Below are 25,584 nucleotides of genomic sequence, written 5' to 3'. Positions count from 1 at the left end.
TCATCACCCCTCTGAGATATGCATACTTCTTCCTGCTCTCTACCCAGTATGCAACTGGATTATTTACTAAATATTTCAATCTTTTCTGCATTTTGTTGACAATTCTGCTGTTTTACAGTGATGAATAATTGTCAAGGGATCAGAACTGGGTTCTGAGGGGTTTTTAAATGTCAGTATCATGAGTTAACCAGCACAATATAATGACAATGATTTACAAGTCTTGAATTTAAAAACCAGAATATTTTCAGTGCTTCCCTTTTAGCTTTACGAACCTTGGTTCTTGTTCCTACGCTTTTCTCCACCAGCTGAGAGCTAGAAATTTGATTTTATTAATAAAAAAGTGGTGTTTTTATTTTAGTCATCTGATCCCAGAAGTTAGGGTTTTAAGAAAATAGACCAAGCACCAGGAAACTCATGATGACGCATGAGAGCTGGCAAATCTTCTACAGCATCACCAGTGCTCTAAGATTAGCAACGTTGAAAGGAACAGCTACAGTGTTATCACTGGCAATGCAGCATCTACCTATTTGATAAAAATGGGAAAAAACGTTTCTCCTTTTTAAGAGCATCTGCAACCTCTAGCAAGCTGGTTCATTCATGGCCCTGGCATTCACTCTGAGCGCCCAGCTGGAAGGCTCCCAGCCTCCAGCCCCTCCTTTGACCGGCTGTTACAGGTTGCTCTGTGAAAAGTCCCCTTCAATACCCAAACTGCTTTCACACCTCAGTGTTTTCAGGGTCCAGTACAAGGGAAACTGGATTTCTGTATTTCTGCACTCCAATATGGTCCTTCCTGTGAAGGTGCTTCACAAGCATAAGCTTCTGTGCAGAGTAACTCACAGGATCCCCACATGGTTCACAGGATCAAGCCTGTATCATATAATCTGCATATGTAAACTTTTTTTCAGAACTAATAGGAAATTAATCAAATTTTTCTTCTCATCATCCAGCTTAGTTTCCATCCATGTTTAGCTGCTTCTTGAATACATAATTATCTGAATATACCAAACATATTTTGCTCATTAATTGCTACCACTGTCTGCACTAGCTACTTACTCATGTATTTACATACATGACAGACTTGAAAGGGAAACTTTCTGTTTAGCCGGCTGCCCATAAACGATCCCTATTCTCAGCATACATCCTAAAGATTTTCTTTCTTTTGGGCAAGACGCATGTGGAAAGGCTCCTGCCATGGGACCAAGCTCCAGCAGCCCTGGGAGCAGCCCCCAAAAGCTGGCTTTGAGCTCCCTCTGCTGCCCACCCTGCTGGAGAGACCCTTTCCCAGCCCAGCGCCGGCCTCACCAGCAGCAGCGTGTTCCGCCATAGGATGCTCATGCTCAGGGGCTGCTTGTCACTTGCTGGTAAGCGACCAGGTAGGCGTGAAGCCTCTGCAGAGCACAGGGTAACGCGACATATTCTGCCCTGCAGGCTACCACTCTGCAAAAAATAAAAAAAAGTCAGTGCTCAGTGTTATGTGAGAAACATCAGTGCTCAATGTTACGTGAGAAACACCAGCCCTCAATATTATGTGAGAAACACCAGCGCTCGATGTGAGGCGTCTCCGGCCTGGACGGCGGCAGTCGCCATCGCAGGCCTTGGAGGCCCAAGTGGCGGCCGACCCGCACCAACCCCGTCCCCATCGCAGCCTCCCCAAAGCCGCCATCCCGCGGGAAACACATTAAGAGATGTCAAAGCCCAGCAGCAGCACCACCAAGGCTACAAAACCCGAAGGGCCCAGGCTGGGGAGAAGGCGGCAGGCCCTGCTAGGGCGGCCTCCCTGCTCCTGCGGACCTTGGCGGGCCTGGGATGGCGTGGCCCCGGGGGGACGGGCAGCCTTGCCCCGGGGGGCCCCGAGGGGCCGCCGCGGGACCGTTGCCCACCCGCTGCTCCTGCTGCTGCTGCTGACCGGCAGGTGTCGGGAGCGGCGGCGGAGCCGTGGCCATGGCAGCGGGCGGGCCCGACCCCGGCCCAGGTGCAGCCGCTTGGCGCCGCTGGCCCATTTAGCCGCGGCCCGGCGAGGGGGGGAAGGCTGAGGCGTGTTCGTGCTCCGCAGCTCGCCCTCGCCTCGGCGGGTGAGTGGGGCTCCGCAGCCCGGTCCGGGGGAGGGAGGGAAGGCGGGAGGTCCGGGAGAACAGCCCTCAGGAAGTCTAACGCAACTTTCCGCTGAGGCCGCCGGGGGCGGGTGTCCGGGCTCGACTTTGAGCCCGGTGGGCGGCCGTGCTGAGGTGAGGGCGGTTTTGGGGGGAGAGAGAGACCGAGCACCCGTGCGGCGGCCGGGGCTCAGCCTGCGGGGCCTCCGCCGTGCTGCCGGCCCCTCTCCAGGGGCGGAGCTGCTGGCGGCACCGTACCGTGGGGTTCCCTGCCCGGGGCTGCGGGGCTGTGCCCGGGGTGGGTCTGAGGGAGGAGAGGGGGACGAGGTGCGGGGCTCCCGGCGGGAGCTGATGGACCCGCTCCCCGCGGCTTCCAGCCTGCCTTTGCCGGGGCTGTGCCCCTCCCGGAGGTGTCAGCGGGGGCTCTTGTGTGTTTCACGGCGTGAAGCCGGGGGGAAAACTTCATCGTGAGATGAAGACGCTGTTTTAGGGTTATTGTCACTGTGGGCTTTTAGGTATAGTCAAAAAACCTTCATCACGCTGCTGAGTGCACTAGCTCTCACTGGTCTTATAGGTAAAGATTGTGCTCTATCAGCTGTAGGGGGGAAATACTTGAAAATGAAGCAGAAACCTGTCTGCTGGTAATGTGAGCGTGAGGCTGCTGGTATCCACCGTTTCTCCTACTGACCCCTCTTTAACTAGATATGTTTCTCTTAAGACCAGCAGAGCAAGAACAGGCACGATGACAACGGTGAGGTACGAACAAGGGGCAGAGCTGACAGAAGGGTCCGGGTGAGTGAAATGAACCGCACCGGTGTATGGGTTTGGGATTGAAGTGTGCTGTCTGTGGGCCCCTGTCTGGACTTTATTACTGCTTTAAATATAACAATGGGAAGAATGGAGTGCTTGAAGTTTATATAGCATGTAGCCTTTGTATTTCCCTGCCCCTCCTTAAAATGCTGTTGTCTGAGATGAGTAATATCTTTGAGAGAAATATGCTGTCGTGATTGTCTTATTGCAAGTAGTTAAGAACTAAAGAAGTACAGAGCACCCAGCCCTGGTATAATAAACTAACTCATGGCAGTAAAGCCTCGTGTCTTCTAGCATCCAGAAGGTCAAGGTCTCTTGTAGAGCAAGATGCTCTTGCTCTGCTCTCCTTAAAAGCCTCAAGTATGAAGTTCCCTTTAGCTGTGAGCAGTCCAAAAAGCTTATGCTCTGTACGGAGAGCGTGTGTGTGGAAGAACTAGGTTCTTCTTGTATATCCTCATTTTCTTCTCCTCCACTCCAGTAGTCAAAGACCAGATCTGGTAGCTTGTGGCAGAGGGCTTGTTTCGGCTTGGACAACAAGTAGATATAGAATGCTCAGAAAAACAAACTCCCTCTGAGGAAAGCATTATCTGGAACTGAATTTTTGTGTGATAGCACAGTGGGAACAGTGTAATCCGGCTTGACTTCTGTTTTCTTTTTGTGTTAAAGATTGGCTTCCTAACCCAAAACACTACTGTTGTTCATTCTTATTTTGGCATATTTTAATCACAGTAGATAAAAAGTGGCTTATGGTGTACTTCACATGTCTACAAGTATAAGCAAGTGTCCTGCAGCAAAATTGCTGTGGCAGCAGTAAGCTGCTTTAATGAGTAAAGCATTTCAGCTGTACATTAAGTGGAAATTCCTAAGTGAATATCCCATAAGAATGGCTGTGAAGCAAAGCTGAATAGCAAGACATCACTAGAGCTTTGCTTCAGTTCTAGGAACAAAGTGAGGATGCTGGTGTCAGCTGGAGATGCTGGAGCTGGAAAACTAGCTTTAAATACCAAAATTGTTGGGGGGGTGGGGAGGGAAAGAATTCTTCTCTTCAGCCTGATACTGAGTGCAGGTAGTGAACCATCAGTACTGGTTGCTGACACTGTAGGAAATGCATCATTAAACTTCTTGCTTAAAAGGGGGTTAGCCCACACTGTAGAAGCAGTTGTGGAGGGTGAATAATACTTGGATCCTCTGAGTTGTTACACTAATGCTTCAAAAATGCTAGGTTGCCTCAGAACAGCATGGAAACATCAATATTGAATATGTGTATGTACTTACTCCTGCCCGAGAAGCAAAGATGCCAGAGACAGAGCCACAGCAAACACTGGCTTCTTGCAGTGCTATTATGCAGCATAGTATTTACTTGGAGGAGGCTGAGTTAGAAACTCCTGGATTTGGATGTTACACTTTATTTTCTGTGAAGTCAATCATGTGGCCTTCAAAGCTTCTCAGGTAGCCCAACAAAAATGTGGTCTAAAGAGATCCTTTTAAGGAAGTTATGGCAAGCAGCCACTACCCTGAAAAAATGCTGTTCTAGCACTAGCTCAGCTGCTGCTGCTCTGGTCTTCCAGTTTCCGGTCTGGTATCCTGCTTTGCACAAAAAATCTCTGTGCTATGGATTTTCCTGGTGAAAGCATTCGTTCTCTGAACAAGTAGTTTACTGTAACAACATTAATGGCTTTTGGACTCGAAGCAGTTTTGCATATGCATGTTTCCAGCACTTCCAGAGTCTGGCCTGGACTGTTAAGCCCTCAGCAGACTCTTGGATGCCCAGCTTCAAAGCCCTTTATCCTATCGCTAAACACACCTGTTCCCTTCCTCCCCCAGAAGAGAAAGTTTTGAAAGATGGATTGCTAATGGGAACTGAGTCAGTACAAGCCAAGAGGTTCTGCTGTGCCAACACATGGAATGTGTTTCTTCCCCTGGTACTAGGCTTGTGCTGTGACCCAGGCTACTTCTCACTGCTCAGCTGACAGTTAATATTCTTTTCTCTGGAATAATGAAGGGTAAAAATGTATAAAGTTGACATCTGTATCAGTATTTGACTTGTATTTTTCCTTTGCCAGCTCTCCAACTGCAGAAGAGCCCACAGTAAAGATTGATGATGGTCGTGATGAGGATAATGAACCAGACAGCTGTTCCAAGTAAGCTCATGGTATACTAAATGCCTTGCTTTCCCCCAAAGTGGAAACTTCTTAGACAAAATAAGAAGGCAGATGGCTTGCTGAAGTAGAGATAAGCCCAGTAAATCACTTGATATTGACACTTGTTCTAGTAGATAAGAAGCTTCCTGAACTTATTTGCCTTTATTTATGCCTCTGGAGGTGAAAGCCCAACTCAAGAACTAGCTACAAGTCCATCATATTATGGAGAATGCACAGTCCAAACTGCATTGATTGAATTTTCACAAAGGAATGAGTTTGGGAGAACACAGAGGAATGAACACTGAGAAAATGAGGTGAATGAGTATCTGAGGCAAATAATAAGCATCATGCCCTTGTCAAAACTAATCTGCCGGAGCTTGCTAGTGATTGACTCTGTTCTTGAAGTAGTTATTTACTAACAGTGTTTAGCTCTTGTCACCAGATTACTCTTATAGCATATTTACTCTAGTCTAGAAACAAGTGAATAGACTTGTTTCTCCGTTCCTGCAGCTCAAGAACAGTAAGATTAAACCTGTTATCTCAGGTCTCCTATGTGACAACATGTCTTTCTAGAACTCAGAAGTTGGCATTTACAAAGGCTTTAAGCTAAGTACTTGAGCAAATGTGCCACACTTTCTTCAACTGTTTTAAGATGTTGGCAGGCCGAATTGGAGTGGTGTGTATATGTTTCAGTCTTTAGTGTACCTAACAAAGGTGCTTGTCCTTATACCGTGGAAGTTGAAGTCTTGGTGTACCTACTACATTTGTAGGATTGACTGGGTAAAGACATGGACCAGCAAACAGTTAGTGTAGTTACTGCAGTGATTCCTCAGATATTACACATTCTAAATACAAGGAAAACATCCTATATGCTCAGCTGCCTTAAGGGTAAGACTTGTTGTTACATCCTTGATTTCCATGGAGAAAAGTGGGTGCTACAACCTAAGTATCTCCTTCCTGTTTAAGGATGCGGATGTTTCCTGGCTAGATCTTGTTTTTAGTTAAAAGTTTGAACTTAATAATGAGAAGTATGGGCTAATTCAGTAAGCCCATCAAGATGCTTCCTCATTGCTTCAAAGATACCCAACCTTGTCTTAAACAGAGTTATTGAGGTGTTAAGGGTATGCACCAGGTACAAAGCAATGCTCAAGTTACCCTAGACGAAAAACAAGTAGGTCAGACAGGATAACTGGGGTGCAATATGCATTATTGAGCTGACAAAGACTTCCTGTAACAGTGGTATCTCTAATGTTGGTAGGGAGGGGAAGTGTAGTGACTGTATATAACAGGAAAGATAGGGTAGATATGTGAACAATACAAAAGGAAGCTACCAGTACTTTTTGTCAGTATGTCAGAACTCTTGGTAGGTCCCACTGTTAGTGATATACTTAGAGAAGGTGTTTTCTTTTAAGTGTCTAAGAAAAGACTTGGTGCTTACAGTAGTTAAGTAATCCTGAGATTACTTAACAGACTGGCAATCTGTTTTTCAAAATGTCAGGACTTGGGACTTGCAGATAATTGTTTCTACCTTACTTCTTGGTGTAGCCTAAAGATACTTTCAGCTAGTAAGATGGTTACATAAAGGCCTAGCTTTAAACCAGAAGGCTTAGAGCATACCAAAGAGGCAACAAATCTTCCGTAACTGAAAACAGGAGCTGTAACTCTGCTAGGGCTGGAGATAACTCTCATAATTGCAATAACTTAGCTTCAGTAACTAATTTTCTTAAAAGGCACTGGAGTCTTCAATCTGAAAGCCAAACAAATGTTTCCTTTTAAAGGTAGAAGAGGGATTTGTCTTCCTCTATTCCAAGAGTACAGCAGTAGTGGAGCTATTAACAAGTGCAGCTTTTTCCAGGCCTGGGGGGGAAAAAATCTCTGATATAATAAGCTAATATCTTGAACAAGATACCTTAGGAGATATTTATCCTTTAATGTTCCTCTTGACCAATAACTATTATATAAGCCCACTTATAGCTTTTAACTGGGCATTAAGCCAGACTTCTAGTGTCACTGGAATTGTGACACTGAGTAGTGTTATGCATAAGTACGTACTGCTGTGCTTCTGGGGTCTGTAACTGATGAATACTACTTCTAACAAGTGGTCAAAGTACTGCTTTCAAGTACTGTCTTAGCCTATGTACTTCATGAATGCAACTGAATAATCTCCTCTTAAAGAAATCACTACTACACAAAATTTTGAAACAAAAAGAATGTAACAGTGCTCTTGTGGCTAATGTCAGTAGCAAAATGTCACTTGTCTTAATGCCAGTTCTCTTCTCTTGCAGAGCAATTAGGAGAAAAATTTCCCCATTTGTGATGTCATTTGGATTCAGGTAAAAGATCACGCTTGTAATGATATTGGCAAGGTAGAAATAGTCCTTACTTTTGGTGGAAGAACTTGTAGAGTTCCTTGAACAACAGTGACTCCAGCCTGCTCTGTCTGGAAAGTACTGAATCCCCTGTCACCCCCTGAAAGGGTGACTTGAGAAAAGTATTTTGATGGGAAAGAAATCTTAAATAGAGATGACTGCATTCTCCAAAGAGATGAAAGTCAGAACTGTAAATACTGTTGACTGGGATAAAGGCTTTTTAATGGCTTACTTCAGGCTGTGTCAGCCTTCGAACAGCCAGTTGGTCAGTTGTATACAGTCTAGGTGCTGAAACAAGGTAAGCCTTTAAAGACAGTTATTTATAAGGGACTACACCAAGTCATGAGTGGGAGGGAGGGTGAGTAAGCTGAAAGGTAGCACTGACACTTGTGTGCATTAAAGCATTCAGGTTTGCACTGCTTCTAGGTAGCTGTGGAATTATGGGTTAATATCTACAGCTGAGTCTGAGGTAAATATACAGTTCCACATGGTTGATGTATTCTGTGCAGATCACTTTAAAAATGCAATTCCAATCTTTCAGCTGCATATACAAGCAGGCCTCAATCTGTATGTAAGAGAAAACACTCTCGCTGAAACAGCTTAAAACAAATATCTGGGCTTGTGCTGTTCAGTCTAATGTCAGCAATTCATTCCTACCTCTCAAACTGTATTTTTCTTTTTTTGCAGAGTATTTGGAGTTGTACTTATCATTGTGGACATTATAGTTGTGATTGTGGATCTGGCTATCAGTGAGAAGAAGGGTGTCAGAGAGATTCTTGAAGGTGTTTCCCTGGCAATAGCACTCTTCTTTCTCATCGATGTTCTCCTGAGGGTGTTTGTTGAAGGGTAAGACATGGGCAAAAGTTAAGTCAGTGTGGCTAGTAAGGAAGCAATAGTTCAAGCTTGGACTATAAATGTGTCCTGTAGGTTGGCCATAGACAATGGTCACATCTGTTCTTGGCCGTGTATATTGTCTGTCACCCTTCTATAGAATAATCTGTAAAGTGCTTTTGATATAAGTGAGCACTTGGAAACGGTGTCAGCTTTGCTGTGACTTATGTGTGTAGACCAGATGAAGGATTATTTTCTTAGTGAGTCTTCAGTGCTTAGTGTTAAGAACTGCTTCAGGAGAGACTGTCTCTAGCAGTAGTTCTATATAGGTGGTTCTCTTCCTGAAGATGTCTCAGTTTTTGCTATCTATATGGGCATCTGTCTGAAACTCTCATTTGTTTCAGGTTCAGGAACTATTTCCGGTCCAAACTGAATATTTTGGATGCATTCATAGTGGTTGGCACTCTGTTAATTAACATGACATATTCCTTCTCAGACCTTGCTGCAACAGATCAGATACCAAGGTAAGAATGGTAAAGAAGCCATTAAAAGTGAACTCTCTCTTCTTGCTAGTCTTCTAAGAATTTTCTTGGGCACCTCTAAGCTAGATGTGTGCATAGGAGATCATGAATATGGCTGTCATGGTACAGACTAATGAAGGATAGAGACACCTAATCTTGGTTTACAGTTATAGTGTAGACTGTCCCTGTATTAAAGGCAGTGAAGATCTAAATGTATCAGCTGGGGTAACCAACAGTGAATAGTGAGGCTATCAAATGCTGTGATTCAAGGATGTTTTTGGGGGAAGGTGTGCAGCAACCCTGATGAAGAGAGGCGAGTTTGAAGAAAGTCAGGAAGAAGAGTTGGATTATAATAGCAAATGGAACAGACAACTGAGGGAGGATCTCCATTTAGTGGATCTTGAAATAGAAAGAGTTGCCACACTGTTTCTTCTACCTTGCTTTCCCAAAAGTCTCATGGTAACATATGTTGGATGCCCTGGCAGGGAGAAACATGCTGTTTATGTGCATAAGTTAATTCAAGTCACACTTCAGTCTGATTTCTGTAGCTTGATCAGATGATAACCTGTGAGAGGAATCAAGTCCTGATGGAGAGAGAACTAAAACTCTAAGATTAGTTTATCTACACTAGGCTTGAATCGGTGAAACTTGCTTGCATCAGCCGGGGAAAGAAGTTGAGGTTTGTGTGTTTTGCCTTTTTTTTTTTTTTTAAAAAAAATACCCTCCCCATTCAACTGGCTACTGGGCACAAGGGGGGAAAACCTTCTTCTAGAAGAAACTAACTCAAAGTCCAGTTATTGAAGAACCCAGAGTAGCTGGACAAACATCTAGAAGTATTGGTTGTCTCTCCAAATGCCAGATAAACTCAGGTTTCAAAAAGTAGAACTGTCAAAGGAATAGCTTTTGCAACCTCAGAATTGTAAAAGGCTGTTTCTTTCTAGGTCTTTTTAAACATTAAGCTGAGTTTAATTATTACTTCCTATTTCTCTGGGCACGTTTTCTCTAAAGCAGCTTTCATCTTATGGCAGCATCCAGTTAAAGGTAGCAGAAGCAGCAGTGCAGTTTACTCTGTCACAGTGCTATCTTTACTAGGCTGTCAGTAGTAGGCCTGATCCTGCACTTGACCCATCCTGTTGCAGGTCAGTGTGCACAAGTTCTTTGTATTCTGACTTGCTGAAGTTGATGGAGATTTAGAATAGGCTTTTGGGTCACAAAAAGGAGTTCACACTCATCTCAGATGATACTTGTCTGGGGCCTACCATGCAATTCTTGAGGCCCTCTGTAAGGTTTCCCTTGTTAAGGGCTCCTCAGTCCTGTTCTGACCAAAGTGTTACTACCAGGCACTGGGTGATACCTCAGACTTGGCCAAATCCCACATGTTGAGATGGTCTTCCCACTTAACGTTGCAGTAGTGTCCATGCAATTCAGCTAACTTCCAATAGTCTACCTGGGGTTTATTCTTCTTTTCTGACAGACCTTCCTCAAGAAGCAAGCTGCAGTCTTAAAGCACCTCATGTATCTCAGAATAGTTAAATCTGAGCAGATTTTATGTGGATGAAAGCATATATGTGACGAGTGAGATTTCAGTGGCAGTCCACAGAGGTAGCAGGCCACGATGGAGGGGTATGGTCTCTATTTCTGTCTAGTCTAGTGTGCATTGGAATGAGTTACCTGTTTCCTTGAAGTCTGACCTGTTAAAGGACATTGAGGAATGAGAGCTGGTATCAGTCTGGGAGCTAATGTTTAATGGGCTAACTTCCTAAAGGGCAGAATGCAAACTGCTTTTATCCTGAACAGCTGCTGCTTGCAGTTGTGGTTCAGGCTGGGGAGAATGGCCATGGAGTCTTCACTCTAACATTGGTTTATCTCCTTGGCTTCCAACTCCAAGGGAACTCTGTTTTGAAAACAGCAGGGTGATCCTAGACTAGGAAGGAGCTGGGGAAAAACCCGAAGCTTTCCTCCGGGTGTCTGGGACAACCTTGTTTTGCTGGCTTTAAGCTCCACATCGGTGGAGAGCAGACTGTCTTCAACTACAAGGTGATGGGATAATGTTTCCATAATATTTATCACCCTTACTGTAGGTGTTCACCAGGATTCTTACCTAAGTGTATCAGGACCTGAAATATGTGTGTGTGCTCCTATGATCACATACCCACTTCAGGAATAAATGTTAGTTTGTCCCGGTCCCTAAGGGTATATGAAAGCAGCTGCCCCTGTTCAGTTGTTTCCATAGAACCACTCACATAAGCATCTTGCCTGCTTCAAAGTTCAACAGCAGTTCAAAGTTCTTCAAACCATGTCATCAGCTCAAGTTGCTGAATGATTAAACCCAGGGTTTATACTGACTTTTTTTTTTCACAGGCTTCTCAATCAAGGTATGATGTATAGCTTTTTTTCCAACTATTTTTCAGGTGGCTGCTTACACTAAATGTATACTTGAAAACAAACTTCAAGGAAAAAGAATTTAGGGATAATAACATAGGTAGTGTTAGGGGAATTTCCTGCTTGCTGGGAAGAGGTGCCTGGGAAAGTCTGTTTGAGCAAGTAAGGGATTTCCTAGTTCTGCTAGCTGTTCAGAACATGTATTCCTCAAAAAAAAAAAAAACCTTGATAAAACCATGGTATTCCTCAAGCATAGTATTCTCTCTCCAAAATCAGCCTGAGAAGTCCTAGTTCAGTATATGAAACAAAGCTTTAAGCTGTCTCTGAAACAGCTTTTAAATAGCTTTAAGCTTTGTATTTAAGTTTAATTGTGTTCATTTTCTTTCATGGTGAATCTGACTCCCATCTAGGATGGTTACTTTCCTCCGAGTTCTGAGAATTGTCATCTTAATAAGAATATTTCGCCTGGCTTCACAAAAGAAGCAACTTGAAGTGGTGACCAGGAGAATGGTAAGTTGGCCTCTTAGATGTATCTAGGGTACTGTTACTGCTTCCAACGCTATCTCTTTCTCCAAGCAGCCATCAATGGTGAGTAGGAAGACTGCCCACAGCCTATTGGTCTCCAACTGATAATATTGCCGAAGCAGCATGTTTGTTCAGTGTCCCCGGCAGGGTACCAGAGCTCTGCCTTCAACTTCAGAATAGCTAATAATTCTTAACTTTACGCAAGTCAGCAGCAACTTGACCTGGAAGGCCGGCATATCGAAGCGATTGCAACACCGCTGTGTGTCTCAACTGATAATTTCTAGTTTGTGTGGTACCTAGACTGTTTTTCCTCACATGGTGGAGGATGGGAATTTTAATGCTTCTGCTGCTTATTCCAGGTGAAAACAAAACAATCTAGCTGTTGAAGCCCTAATCATTGTAAATGCCCCTTATTTTCATCAGGGGCACTATAGTGGTACTAAAGCTTCAAGTATGTCATCTTGCTCAGGAATAAGCAGTCTTGGTTATGCTGCCCTTAACTTTCTTCTTCCTCCTCTCAGCCCCCAAACACTCAAATGACAATGACAGATTCATACTGCAGTCTGCAGAGAATCTGCAGGGTTGCTTCCACTAGAATAAACTGATACTTCAGGGTAAAAATTCCTTATGGACCTTCTACCTAACACAATAAATGTTATTCTTGGCTAATTCTGTGAACTTTGCTATAGCAAAATAAGGCTCTGCTGCTCATGACTTAACTTCAGACTCTAAATGGTTTTTCCAAGTAACAGGCACCACTTGTTGATCTTTGGCATTCGTTTGGGAGACTAACTCTACTCTCTTTTTGGCAGGTCTCTGAAAACAAAAGGCGTTATATGAAAGATGGCTTTGATCTGGATCTCACTTATGTTACTGGTTTGTAGAAGCAAATGACACTTTGCAGCATGTTACATCCTGCTAACACTAGTCAGTTAATAAGTGCTTGACATGAAACACAGGCAATGTTTTAGATTAATGAAACTGAAGTATGAAGTCAAACCAGGCTTACTCCTTTTCTGTGGGATTTTGAAATATGGATTCTTGACTCTGACACGGTTCTCAAGGATTAGCCTTCTGGGAGAGAGGTTGTACATGCTTTATGTAATGATAGAAATTCTCCTGAGGCCTAGGGTACTAGAGCTGAGAAACTACTGACTATCTCATAGTATTTTTGCCTGTGATTCTATGGAGACTGACACTTAATGGTAGATGATGCTTCAGGAAGCATTATTCTCCTTCTCTAGCTATATAAAATGCAGAAGAAAACCTCAACAAAATGGGTAGGTCATTCTTATTAGGGTGGAAATAAGCTGTTACATAATGATGTTGCTTTCAATCGTGTAGCTCCTACATGTGGGGAGGGTTCTCTCAATGCTTCTGATTGCTGTCTTTTTCACAGATCGCATTATTGCAATGTCATTTCCATCTTCTGGGAAGCAGTCTTTCTATAGGAACCCCATAGAGGTAAAAATATCTCCTCTCCTCCTCTAAATTCATTATTTCTGAATGCTGATTCACTTGTATGTTCCCACTAATCTGCATGTGGACTAGGTTGTCAAGTCAATCCTAGTCCTGCTGTCTTGGCTGGTTGGAATGATTAAGTGATGGTCTCCACTGTGCTGTACTGCTTGCGTTGTAGTCTCTTAGCAAAGCCTAGTGGGATGTATCTTGCAGCGTGCACACACTGGTGCTCTGATGCTGCTGTTCCTTGGGAATGCTTCAGAGAATCAAGTTGGCTCTGTCCCAGGCTAGTAATAGTATGAGTGATGAGAACTGTATCACAGAATGGTAGGGGTTAGAAGGGGCCTCTGGAGATCATCTAGCCCAGCCCCCCTGCCAGAGCAGGGTCACCTCGAGCAGGTTGCACAGGAATGCATCCAGGCGGGTTTTGAATGTCTCCAAGTTGGAGACTCCACCACCTCTCTGGGCAGCCTGTTCCAGTCTTCTGCCACCCTCAGGGTAAAGAAGTTCCTCCTCATGTTTAGGTGGAACTTCCTATGCTCAAGTTTGTGCCCATTACCTCTTGTCCTGTCCCTGGGCACCACTGAAAAGAGCCTGGCCCCATCCTCCTGACACCCACCCTTTAAGTATTTATGTGTGTTGATAAGGTCCCCCGTCAGTTGTCTTTTTTCCAGACTGAAGAGACCCAAATCCCTCAGTCTTTCTTCATAAGAGAGGTGTTCCAGTCCCCTAATCATCTTGGTAGCCCTTTGCTGCACCCTCTCCAGCAGTTCCCTGTCCTTCTTGAACTGGGCACGGTACTCCAGATGCATCCTCACCAAGGCAGAGTAGAGGGGGAGGATGACCTCCCTCGACCTGCTGGCCACACTCTTCTTGATGCAGCCCAGGATGCCACTGGCCTTCTTGGCCACAAGGGCACATTGCTGGCTCATGGTCATCTAAGTAAAGATGTTAAAAGATCTGCCTTTACGCCCTTCAGGGCTATGCTGCCTGATACTGTGGAAACACAAATACATCAGAGAAGATAGTTGCAGTAGTACTTCTGTTCCAGACAGGAACCTAAGCTCTTGGGCTGGAAAGGCCAATATCTGTCCAAGGGTTGTTTATGAATGCAGTTGCTGGACCCCTCTTGGGGTGGCAGTAGAAATAAGGAGTAGAGCACTAACTACTCTGAACTTGTATCTTGTTATTGCTTTAGGAAGTTGCAAGATTTTTGGACACCAAACATGCAGACCACTATAAAGTCTACAATCTCTGCAGTAAGTATGTTTAGCTGCTGAACTGTATTGAAATACTGCTAAACAGGAAAACATCTTATCAAGGTATGATGCTGGCAATCTCCAAGAACTTAGAGTTTCTCAAAAGCACGCAGTTGTGTCTGACTGCCTTCTGTCCTGAATGTCACTGTTGACTTTTAGTATCTATTATATTGTACTGAAGCTTGCAAAGGAGATACTGGATGCCTTGCAGTTTAGACTTCCTTGCTCATGCTGAACAACTGCTTCAGTGTTCCAAAACTCTTACTAAAGAAGTGGAATACTAAACCTGGGCTAAAACTTGAGGTGATGTTGGAGGATTTATCTAATGATGGCTTAGAAGAATGAGGTGAATGAAGAGTTAAAAGCTCCTCTGCTTAGAGGTGGTTAAAACAATGAAAAATACTTCAGGAACAACTACTCTGTGGTTCCTGCTTTTGTAGTAGATCATCACAGCTGGGAGTAAACGGGGTATGATATAGAAGCATTGATACTGAAGCTGTGAAAAAGAAGCTGTCCTCTGGCTAACAGGGGTAGATGAGGTGTGTGGTGTTAGCAGCTCCTTAACACTTTGTAGGTGGTGTTGCTGTGGTTGACCCTGAGAGTACATCAGAATATTAACTTTCAGATCCCTAAATAACCCCTATGAAAAAGAATGGCCATCTGGGCCTGGAGATGAATTTTCACTTAAGTGAGAGGTGTGAAACTAGAAGCTAAGCAAGCATGGTCTTAGCCAAATTACTCCTAGTTTTTCCACTTTGATCTGTCTATTTTTACTACTGTAGTTTAACAACTAAATACGCTCAGGCCAGCAGTTGTGTGTCAAAGTAACTTTCTTTGTTGCAAGTCTGTTCACTTTCCTGGCATAACTCAAGATCTTTCTTTGTAGGTGAAAAAGGCTATGACCCCAAGTACTTCCACTACAGGGTGGAAAGGATTTTTATTGATGACCACAATGTCCCAGCACTACAGTGAGTCTTGTCAAGAAATACATACACCATGACAGTTCTTTGTGAGCATTTGCTTTGATCTGCTAATTTTCCCCTTATCTAGGGACATGCTGAAATTCACTGCCAGTGTCCGTGAATGGATGAGTCAAGATGAAAAGAACATCATAGCAATTCATTGTAAAGGAGGCAAAGGTAGGACTTCTCAAACGTAATCTGTGTATGTTACAAACTATGTGTTATTCTTACCATGACTTCTTTGATTAAAGTATGGCCTTAAGACATAGCATGAGATGGGTTTAGAGCATAATTTGACAAATTCTGCAGACACTGTGATGACTAGCAACAGTATAGTGCTGTGTGTTTACTATTACACAGCCCCATTTGCAGGTGCCTAAATTGGTACTTAATCTAAGATGTCATCTGACCTCTTAAAAAGGTCTTCAATAACTTCCTGCTTTCCCGACTGCTGGGACAGCAGTCTCCCAGGAGAGGCTGGGGATAGGAAGCTGCTGAAACCGCTACTGTCAAAAGCGTTAGGCTGCTGCTTTGGCTCCCTGGCAGCTAGTCACCTACACTAAATATTCTGCACTGTAATGTACCTCCAGTGTTTTAATTTCTTGCAGTGGGGGCTAGGTACTGGATCTTTACATCAAGATACACAAGGTATTATGTGATAGAGTACAATGTAGTCTTATGGGAACAGGCTAGTCAAAGCTACTGCATGTGAGCTGACATGTGGGTGCTATCTGCAGCCTGTAGTAGTGCAGGAGCTGTTTGAAGTGCTTAGGTAGCTGTGTAAATAAGCCAAATTTCCCTGCAGACATCTGCTGCATCTTTAGCTGCCTGCTGTTACTACTGCAAATACTTGGCTTAAACCAGGTGGTTACTTAAGGTAAAGAAGGCTCTTTCCCCCACTTGAAACCACAGCTTAAAAGGTTTTGCAAAACTGAATATTGAAACTACCTGCAGGCCAAAACCAGCTTGAAGAACAAGTGTAGGGAGGGGTGATTTGACCTCTGAGATCTTAAGTTCAAATCTGAGACTATATTGGAGTCTTTGTGCTAGCAGTCTTGATGCCTTCATAGTAGGGTTGGGGGGGAGGGAGTTGGAGCAGAGAAGCATCTCTTGAGGCTTAGAGCATTGGTAAGTGCCAGTCTATAACCTAATCTAGTAGTGTGTACTTAACTCTGCCCCCTGCTAAATGCAGCATGCAGATACTGGCCAGCTTCCTAAGCATGTCTAGGAATACTAAGAAGAAATGTGGGGAATGCTTTCAAGGAAGTTCACAAACTGCTGTATCTTGTCTTTAACTCATTCTTCTCAGAAATACAGGCACTTGACTACTCTAGTGTCACTTATCTCCTGTGTGTGTATGTCTTCTATTTTAAAAGTTAAACTTCACAAAAATAATCCTAAATACCTTTGAATTCCTGTAGTTCAACCTGTCTCTTACTTCTAATACAGGCAGGACTGGAACAATGGTCTGTACCTGGCTCATAGACAGTGACCAGTTTGAGAGTGCAAAGGTAAAAACTGGTGTTTATTTTTTGATTCTTCTAGTATTCAAAATGTCCCTTAGAACCTACTTAATTCATGAAATGCAATAATATTCTACAAAAAGTGTATACTGGAAAAAGGATACTGTGAACAATCTGTTCTACAAAAAAATTCTTGCAAATTATGATGCTATGTAAATTCCTTTCTGATAAAGGCTACTCTTGATCATGACGAACTGGGAAAGTAGAATTTAACAGGATACCAACTCTGGATCACTTTTTTTTTTGAGGCATAATAGACCTAGGATCATGAGCAACAATTTTCTTAATCTGTAGATAGCTTCTGAGCATGTGTTACTAAAGATAATGTCATTGGTTTTGAGTGCAATTTTTTCCCCGACCTCCTGCCAAGTAATGTGAGGCATCAAGAATTGTCTTGGCTGCCAGCATTACAGCAAGAAGCCTTTCTGGGGAAAGGGAGAAAGACCAGCAAATCCCAGCCAGGACAGATGCATGTGCTGCTTTAGTATCCCAGGTCTGGTGTATCAATCTGGACCTGGGTTGCAGAAGGCCCAGGTCACTCAAGGTAGTCTGGCCAGCATGTGTATCCATCTAATCACTTGCTTTTCTCTGAGTCTGGCTTGTGAAGGTCCAAACTAATGTTCAGCTTGGTCTGCCACAACCATATGAGAAACATAAATGGTTCTAAAGCAATTGGTTAAAGCATATTGCTTTCTTCATTCAATGAACTTTATTAGAACACTTTCATGGATGACAGACTTCATATATCTGACTTCCTAATTAGTACTTTTTTATTCCAGTTAAAAGCCTCCTTTAGAAGGTACAACAACTATTGCATATTTGTACTTGCATTCACTTATTGGAATTGACTAGTGTAATTCTAGTTGACTACCCACTTCTCAGGAAGTGGAATGGTGGTTGGATGAATATCAGCCCTTGAAATTATCTTCCTATGTAGGAAAGTTTGGACTACTTTGGGGAGAGAAGAACTGATAGAAGCACAAGTACCAAGTTTCAAGGAGTTGAAACTCCATCCCAGGTAAGCTTGAGCAGGTCCAGCAACAGTAGCCAAACCAACACTAGCCTTGGGAGTGCTTATGCTACCCCACCTCCCCGCCTTGTTTCAGAGTAGGCTCCTACTAATGCTTAACTCCTGAACTTTCTGTACTTTCTTTAAGGGCTGGAAGACTACCAACGGGTAGGGTTGCACTGCTTCTCCCCCCCTACTCCCATTTGTCCAAGCATATTCCTTATTGTCTTTCTCTCTGTAATATCATCAAATCTGAATTACGGTACCTAAGATAACAGGATTGTTGACATTAGGAGAGCTTTCAGTGCAACCCCAATATTCAAGCAGGGTGAGCTAGAGCAGGCTGCCTAGGGCCATGTCCAGTCAGGCCTAGAATATCTCCACAGCCTCTCTGGGCAACCTGTTGCAGTGTTTGCCTGTTCTCACAGGAGCATGACCCTATAAGACAATTATGCTGTTTATTGAGGATGCACTGAAGCCTGCAGCCTGGTCTGGGGAGGGCTACGGCGCTGGGCGGAGGAATGCATCCTCTAGAGACTGCATTCACAAGGAAAAACTAAGCAAGTCAGTACCTCAGACTACAGCTTGGGGCTTTGCTCTTTTTGATTCACTGTGTACTGTGAGATGAAGCTGGTGACAGAGGTACTTTTAGTTGCTGGCATAAAATAAATGGAAGTACAGCTGTCCTTCAGAACATGCTTCTGTAACATGGCAGTATCTTGTACACTTAAACATTCTGCCCCTTAAAAAGCTACAATATAAAAGCTCCTGGCTTCTTGCTGAACTCAAAAGTACAGAATTCCTCTTAGAACACGAAGTTTAAATACTGCTTAAAAATGCAGATGTTGAATTTGTCTAGGATTGTTTGAACTGGGAGGGGGAAGGAGAACAAATGGCTACTTTCTTCTTAGCTTTGGACTTAGGAGAGCCAAGAACTTGGCATAGAAGATCTATTTAATCCTACTTCTGCCTATGATTAGTCTCTGTGGGGTACAGAAACTGCATAATGTGTCTGGGTTTTTTGCGTTACAGAGTAGGTATGTTGGGTATTATGAGATCCTGAAAAACAAGTATAACTTGAAACTCCCACCAGAGAGACAACTCAAAATAAAAAACCTCAAAATCCACTCTATACATGGTAAGAACTCTTGAATTTGGGCATTCCTCTATCTGGTAATGGTTTCCTAGAACAGGCAGCTGATCTCTACTGTCTCTCTTGACAAGCCCATGATAGGAATGTAGACTTACTGGGATTTCAGAATTCAAATGGCACAGTTAAAATACAATGAAAAGCATTTTGGAGTGCAATTGCCCCATGTGTTCTGTCACTTTCTGGGTAGCTTGTCAAATGGTGGCTCACATACAACCTGCTCTGTTTTGGGAGGGGAATCACTTCTCAAGTGAGATTAACTCCACATGTGGAACTAGGTCTGCTAGTGTTTATCAACTTGATATCTACACACACCTGTTTCCATACGCATGCACTGATAATTTTGATAAAAGGCTGGAATTTCAGCACTAATTGTTCAATGTTTCAAACTACTGTTCTTGTTCAGTTGGTGGAACTAGACTCTAGCCTGTTCCTGTTCCACTAGTAGGATTCACTGCTACTTCAAAATACAGCTTTTGACCACTGAATCTTGAGCTACCTTTAGGATTTGAGTTCTCTAAAGTCTATAGCAAGGCATTCTGGAAAGAAGGTGCTTTTTAATAGGGTTGCACTTGGTTTTCATGACCACTTGTGTTTCCAGATAATGTATGTACTGTGGTATAATGTAACTCTTTCTTCCTAGGAGTTGGGAAAGGCAATGGAACTGACATGAAGGTGCAGATAATAGTGAAGAAGCAAGTTGTACTAGAATGTGTATGTGCCAGTCAAGGAAACTGCAAGGTGAGAGTACTATGAAATCATGTCAGTTGAGTCTCAGAACCTGAAAGCTGACTTAAAGGTCAAAAGTGTCTTCCTGTAAAAGTTGAATACTGGACATAAAACTATCTAAATAAATGGACGTTGTGAATTCTGAGAGAATGAAAAACTAAGAGTTGCTAGATCACAGGGGAAGTAGTGGTAAAATAGTGAAAGACTTTCCTAGAAGTCAACTAAACACAATAGCTTGCTCTGACCAGAGTAGCTAAAATTGTTGGCTATTATTCTAGCACTGCTATTGAATTTGTATACCATGGATGAGTAGCTAGGTATTGTCATGAATTGGTCCCTTGTCTCTCTGCAGTAACTTCTTATAAAAAGTAATGCTTTATTCTGTTATCCAGCTCTTCTTTGATTCTGAAAGTGACTCTGTAGTCATTGGCTTGGAAGACAGCCCTGTTATAAGTGGAGATGTGAAAGTCCGATTTGAATCGCATTCTGTAAGTATAACAGCATGAAGACCTTCACTTGAGTATCAGGAGAGGCTGCAGTGCAAACAGCAGCTGGGCTGCGTGGGGCAGAATCTGTTCTTCTCCTGTGGCTCCTGCTGTGTGGGGTGTCCCCGCTGTAGCAGCTGTCATTCCATCTGTGTGCAGCGAGTGATGCAGCAAATGTTGCTACGTCAGCCTGTGCAGGCGGGGGAGGCATCTGGCAGGGGAGGCATCTGGCTGGTCGTACAATACAACCAAGACATCTTAATTGAGTACCTGCGGCTTCTAACATGGATTTCTTACTTCATTGTATTAAATTTGAGTGACCTACTCCTGGAATAACTTCAGTGAAATTAGTGATCTGGGTGTAATATTGGGCTCTTCAAGCGTACTGACTCTGGCACCGTAGCTTTGTAAACCAGACTACTGAGTATGGGTGGGTACTCTTGCTCTGCAAAAAATGAGTCCTCTTGTCTAATGGAGTCCTTCAACAAGGTCTTTGTGTTTAGGATCTGCCAAAAGGCTATGATGACTGCCCATTCTTCTTCTGGTTCAACACTTCCTTTATTGAAAATAACAGGTAAGTGATCATAGTGACTGCCTTCAGATCCTAACTTCTGGTGTCCAAACAGAGTTAAAACTTCCTAAATGTGGTACTGAAAGCTGAGATAGCTGGCTGATCAACCCTGCCTTGGCTTCTCTGTGGGTACTGGTCTCTGACTCTCAATTGTAACTTGCAAGCAGGCAGTCAGTGCTCACTTGCTTGCACTGTTCCAAGTGTCTTAAACATGCGAGCTCTTTATCAACTTAACTCATTGGACTTTTTCCCTCAGCACTCTAAGTATTGTTAGTGAGCTTGAATTCAAAAGATATTGCTAACTATTCAAACCAAAGGCAACTCTGCCATCCTCTATAGTATGGCTGCCTGAGAGGCTGGAACTCATTCAGCAGCTTAGCAAGCAAACATTAAGACCAGAGTTAGAGGTGCTGATGCTTGGGATCCCAAAGAAAGGATCTCTTGCTGCTTGTCATGCTTTGGTTAAAGTTAGAAAGTACTGTGGCTCCTCTTACTGAGACAAGAATTCCTGGGGGAGCTCCAGCCAGTGGAAGTTGGGCTTGTCTGTCTCGCTAGGGGAGTGATGTAGAAACGCATAGACAGGAGATCCTTCTCTTCTGGCTACCAAACTTGTCAGATTTAGACAGAGGAACAGTGAACTTGACATTTGAGATGTAATAACTAGAATAGGAAGGAAATAACTGATCCCATTGGAGCATGTGGAGAGGTAGCTGTGAGTCTGTGTTCATAACTCTAGACTTAATATGCTGAGCCAGCAATGCACCTTGCAGCCTAGGTTCAGACACTTGGCTGGACCAAACTGGTGCTGGGAGAAATGTATGCCTGCTGTCTGACAGCCCTGCACCAATGCTATCTCAAAAGCTTCACCCAAGTGCTTTGTTTCCACCAGTGCTAGGGAGGATGCCTCACCAGAGCATCTTTTAGACCTAATGTAGTAGAAACTCTCTCCCTTTCTGCCCAGAGAAGCCTAGTGGACCTGTGGTGGACTATATCTGATCAGAAGTGAAACAGCTGCTAAGGCAGTGTTCCTATCTCTATATCTCTAATTCAGTCACAGCTGATGCGCAAGTGCTATTAAGTGATTACCAAATTCACATCTAGTTAGCATTAGAAGTGGAGAACATGCCTGATGAGCTTGACTGAGTACTGAAACAAATCCTTGTCACTAGGAAGGTCAGTTATCAAATTCCTGCCACTTGCATCCCATCAGGAGGCCTTGAGCTGAACATAACACTGATTTTAATCTAATAATCTTGCACTGTGGGGCTCTGGGGGAGAAAAACCCAAACCTACGAACCCATCAGGTTGACTGTATGTTTCTCAGACTACTTCAGATCCAAAGCCCTGTGCAGGCATGGCTGATGTCTATCTGAATTCAAGATCTGCGGCTATATTTGGTATTCCAGGGCTGAGCTTGAGGTTCTCTTCACTGACTGAAAGCAAGAACATGTCTTAGGCTGTAAGATATGCTACTGAATTTTGTCTTTCAGACTCTACCTTCCCAGGAATGAGCTGGATAACCCTCACAAGTCTAAAACGTGGAAAGTCTATAGTGAGACATTTGCTGTGGAAGTGAACTTTATTGAACCATAAGGGAAAGCCAAAAGAAGGGAAACGTGTAAAATGTATCTCTCTTCCTGGAGAATGTCTTGCTGCTTCAGTATGAAGTGAAGCAGTCTCATTTTGGTGTACTTAATGTATTTCTGTGTAGATACAACTTCTCAAATAAACTTACATGAAGTTCTGTTGTGCAGAGCAATAATCTTCTGAGGAGTTCCTTAGTGTGAGTTGACTGTCATGTTAATGAGCTGTTGGATCCTTTGGAGCTTAGATGTCCCTACATACAGGTACTCCCTACTTTATTAATCTAAGATAATTGTCTGGCTTTAAGCAAGAACATTGATGTGATGGTGGAGACCAGCAGTCTACAGGAGACTGATGGAAAAATCTGACACGCCTTCCCTCAGTATCAGGGTTTTCCACAAGTCTGGAATATGGGAATTTGGAGGGAGAAAGATTAGTCTACCCGTGCCACACTACCTCTTCTTCAGTAGCAGTCTTGTTATTGAACCACATTTCATCAGAAATCCAGTGATGTAGGATTTGAGTAACACCTGGCCTGGGAGCCGAATTGGGGGTTGGAGGCTGCACAGCTGCTGCTCTGCTGCTCTACCCTCCCTGCTGCACCCCGCCCCCCCGGCCCCTTCTGACAAAGGGCTGAGATGGCCCCATGCCCTAAGCCTTCCTCAAGTCTGCATCTCACCAGCTCCTGGGTGTGCCAACTGCCTGGGATCAGTTAGCCAGGCTTGCCTTAATACCTGCATGCAATGGGCTTGATCTGTGCACTTGCTCCTTTGAGCTAATACTGCAAATGCTCACTGACTTCTCTTGAGCTGGACTAAGACCTGTAATGCGCAAACTTCCAGGATGCTTATTTTTGCCTCCAGATGTTCTCAGCTGTGCGGCTCTTCTGTGGGGACTGTTCAGGTCTTCCTTGATGTGAAACGTGTGGAGGTTAGCTTCTTGGTTCTGGTGCTTCCTTAATCTTTTTATTCAAAGAATGGTTTGGGTTGGAGTGGACCTTAAACATCATCTAGTTCCATGGGCAGGTTGCTTGAAGTCCCATCCAGCCTGGCTTTGAACGCCTCCAGGGCGGGGGCATCCACAACTTCCCTGGGCAACCTGTTCCAGTGTCTCACCACCCTCACAGTAAAGAATTTCTTCCTAATATCTCATCTAAATCTCCCCTCTTTCAGTTTAAAACAGTTCCTCCTTGTCCTATCACTACACTCCCTGATGAAGAGTCACTCCCCATCTCTCCTGTAGGCCCCCTTTAGGTACTGGAAGGCTGATATAAGGTCTCCCTCGAGCCTTCTTTTCTCCAGGCTGAGCAACCCCAACTCTCTCAGCCTGTCTTCATAGGTGAGGTGCTCCAGCCCTCTGATCATCTTCATGGCCCTCCTCTGGAACCAAGAGTGGAAGGGGGGTGACATAGCTTTCCATAGCTTATACCAGTTAATGAGGTAAACAGAGGTCACATACCTTCCCTGTGCTCACCAGAGGGTAGTGGTACACTATTAAGTACATGTATGGACTCAACTTCTGCTATTGTTGTGTAATTAGCTTTAATTACTGTAATTACCTGCCTTTAGGAGTCGGGCTGTTGGAAACTCCTACGGTGTTGGAAGCTGCTTCTATCAGCACTGTACTTCAAGGGTGGAGGCTGAAACTTGTCTTGAATGACCAACAGTGATCCACCAGCTGTGTGCAGTTCTAGGTGCAGGATAGTGAGCCTGGGTCACAGATACATGAAGTCCAAGCTCCTGTGCAGAACAGGCACAGCTGGAGCTGGCTCTCACAACCTAGTTCAGTTGTGTATATCTCACGCAAGACTTAAACTTATTGCTACTTTTCCTTCCTAGTTGGAATTCCCCGTGTTCCAAGTTGTAGCTGTTGCATCTTGTCCTGCCCCTGTATGCCTCTGAGAAGAGCCTGGCTCTGTGCCTTCCCATGAATGAGGTAACTGTACACAGCAGTAAGATCTCTCCTCAGTTTCTGTTATGGCTGAACGAATGCAGTTTTCTCCACCATCCTCATTGCCCTCTGACTTGCTCCAGTATGCCCCTGCCTGCCTTATACTGGGGAATGTGAAATGGGATGTGGTACTCCATGTCTGCTCCGACAGATGTGAGAGGTATGAGCAGAGGGTCAGACCTGTCTGACGTGCTGGCTCTAGAGCCCGCTGTGGCAGCCTAGCCTTTGCCGGAAGGGTGTGCTGGCTCACGCTCAACTTCTGCGATGCTGGTCCCCAAACTAGTGTTGCTTCAGCGGCTGCACGTGTTATTGCACATAAACTTAATAAACTGGCCCTCAAGGTTAAGGGGTTCTGGCAAAGCATGTCCGGCTTGAGAAAAGGAAGGAATAGCCGCTCACCCAGGAGTGAGACCACAGCCGCATCGCTAGAGGGCGATGGAGCAAGAAGGCAGGTCAGGCCTCCGCAGTCTGCACTGAATGGAGGAGGAGCGGGACGGGGATGCCGTTTTATTGCAGCTGGAAGCGGCTGATGACTAAGTTCCTTTTGGCTTAGCTCGGGCAATTGGATAGCCCTGTCCTAGGATGCCCTTCCTAATAGTTTGCAGGGCTGTTAAGGTGAACCTTCCTGTTTATGGAGTAAGCTAATCTCAAGTAGCAGCAGCAAAGGCTGTGAGTCAGGCTCTTCCAGCTCCAGCATGCAGTTAAGTAAAAACTACTGTCTAAGCAGGAATGAGTAACAAAATAGCTGTATGGGGGAGATACTACATTCAAGCACCACTGATCAGAAGATGGCACTGACCTTGTCTGGCTTCAGGGTAGCGGACACTCATCCCTTACGTATGTGGAATTTAGATGACCTGTACTGGCCTCCTGGCATTCTTCTGGCAGGAAACTTAACTTATAGGATGTATCATGGTAATCAGTGATCCAGACAGTTGGAAGTTGAGTTGAACCTTCATAGTGGAGCTGATTTCAGTACTAACAAAGCACCAGGCTGAGGGCTAATCTATGGGCTTTATTTTTCCATAGTAGATAATGTAAAATCTGCAGTTGTTCCATAGCACCTTGTTATAGCTGGCACTTTCCCTTCAGCTTTGAGGGTTTTATACGTTCATTGATTGCAAAACCCTTTTCCTTTAATTCTGGAGGGGTGCTGACACTGGCTTCAACCTCTCTTTGCTCTTCAGCTAGACAAGCTTGTTAAGTGTTGTTACATAAATAATAGCCAGGCA

General features: G+C 44.1%; 1 protein-coding gene across 6 annotated transcripts; it reads left to right on the top strand.

Moving 5' to 3' along the window:
• The first annotated feature begins 1,901 nt into the window (after positions 1-1,901).
• Positions 1,902-22,580, top strand: LOC134514989 (phosphatidylinositol 3,4,5-trisphosphate 3-phosphatase TPTE2-like). Of its 6 annotated transcripts, none has more exons than XM_063333486.1 (19): positions 1,902-2,072; positions 2,809-2,882; positions 4,964-5,041; positions 7,327-7,374; positions 8,098-8,256; positions 8,646-8,765; positions 11,555-11,654; positions 12,482-12,545; positions 13,069-13,133; positions 14,329-14,389; positions 15,276-15,357; positions 15,440-15,528; positions 16,801-16,862; positions 17,812-17,892; positions 18,916-19,021; positions 19,677-19,774; positions 20,155-20,250; positions 20,751-20,821; positions 22,309-22,579. In XM_063333486.1, the coding sequence occupies exons 2-19, from the start codon at positions 2,833-2,835 to the stop codon at positions 22,409-22,411; spliced, it is 1,533 nt and encodes a 510-aa protein (XP_063189556.1). In that variant the 5' UTR covers positions 1,902-2,072; positions 2,809-2,832; the 3' UTR covers positions 22,412-22,579. The 6 variants fall into 6 exon arrangements, with proteins under 6 accessions (XP_063189556.1, XP_063189548.1, XP_063189574.1 ...); XM_063333478.1 differs by lacking the exon at positions 1,902-2,072 and adding an exon at positions 2,174-2,225; XM_063333504.1 differs by lacking the exon at positions 1,902-2,072 and adding an exon at positions 2,193-2,225 and having other exon boundaries at positions 2,814-2,882.
• The last annotated feature ends 3,004 nt before the right edge of the window (positions 22,581-25,584 follow it).

The sequence above is a fragment of the Chroicocephalus ridibundus genome, chromosome 1 (assembly GCF_963924245.1).
Source record: "Chroicocephalus ridibundus chromosome 1, bChrRid1.1, whole genome shotgun sequence".
In the NCBI taxonomy this organism is placed as follows: domain Eukaryota; kingdom Metazoa; phylum Chordata; class Aves; order Charadriiformes; family Laridae; genus Chroicocephalus; species Chroicocephalus ridibundus.
Note: the sequence above shows the minus strand (reverse complement) of the source record. Positions and strands in the feature narration are given on the sequence as shown.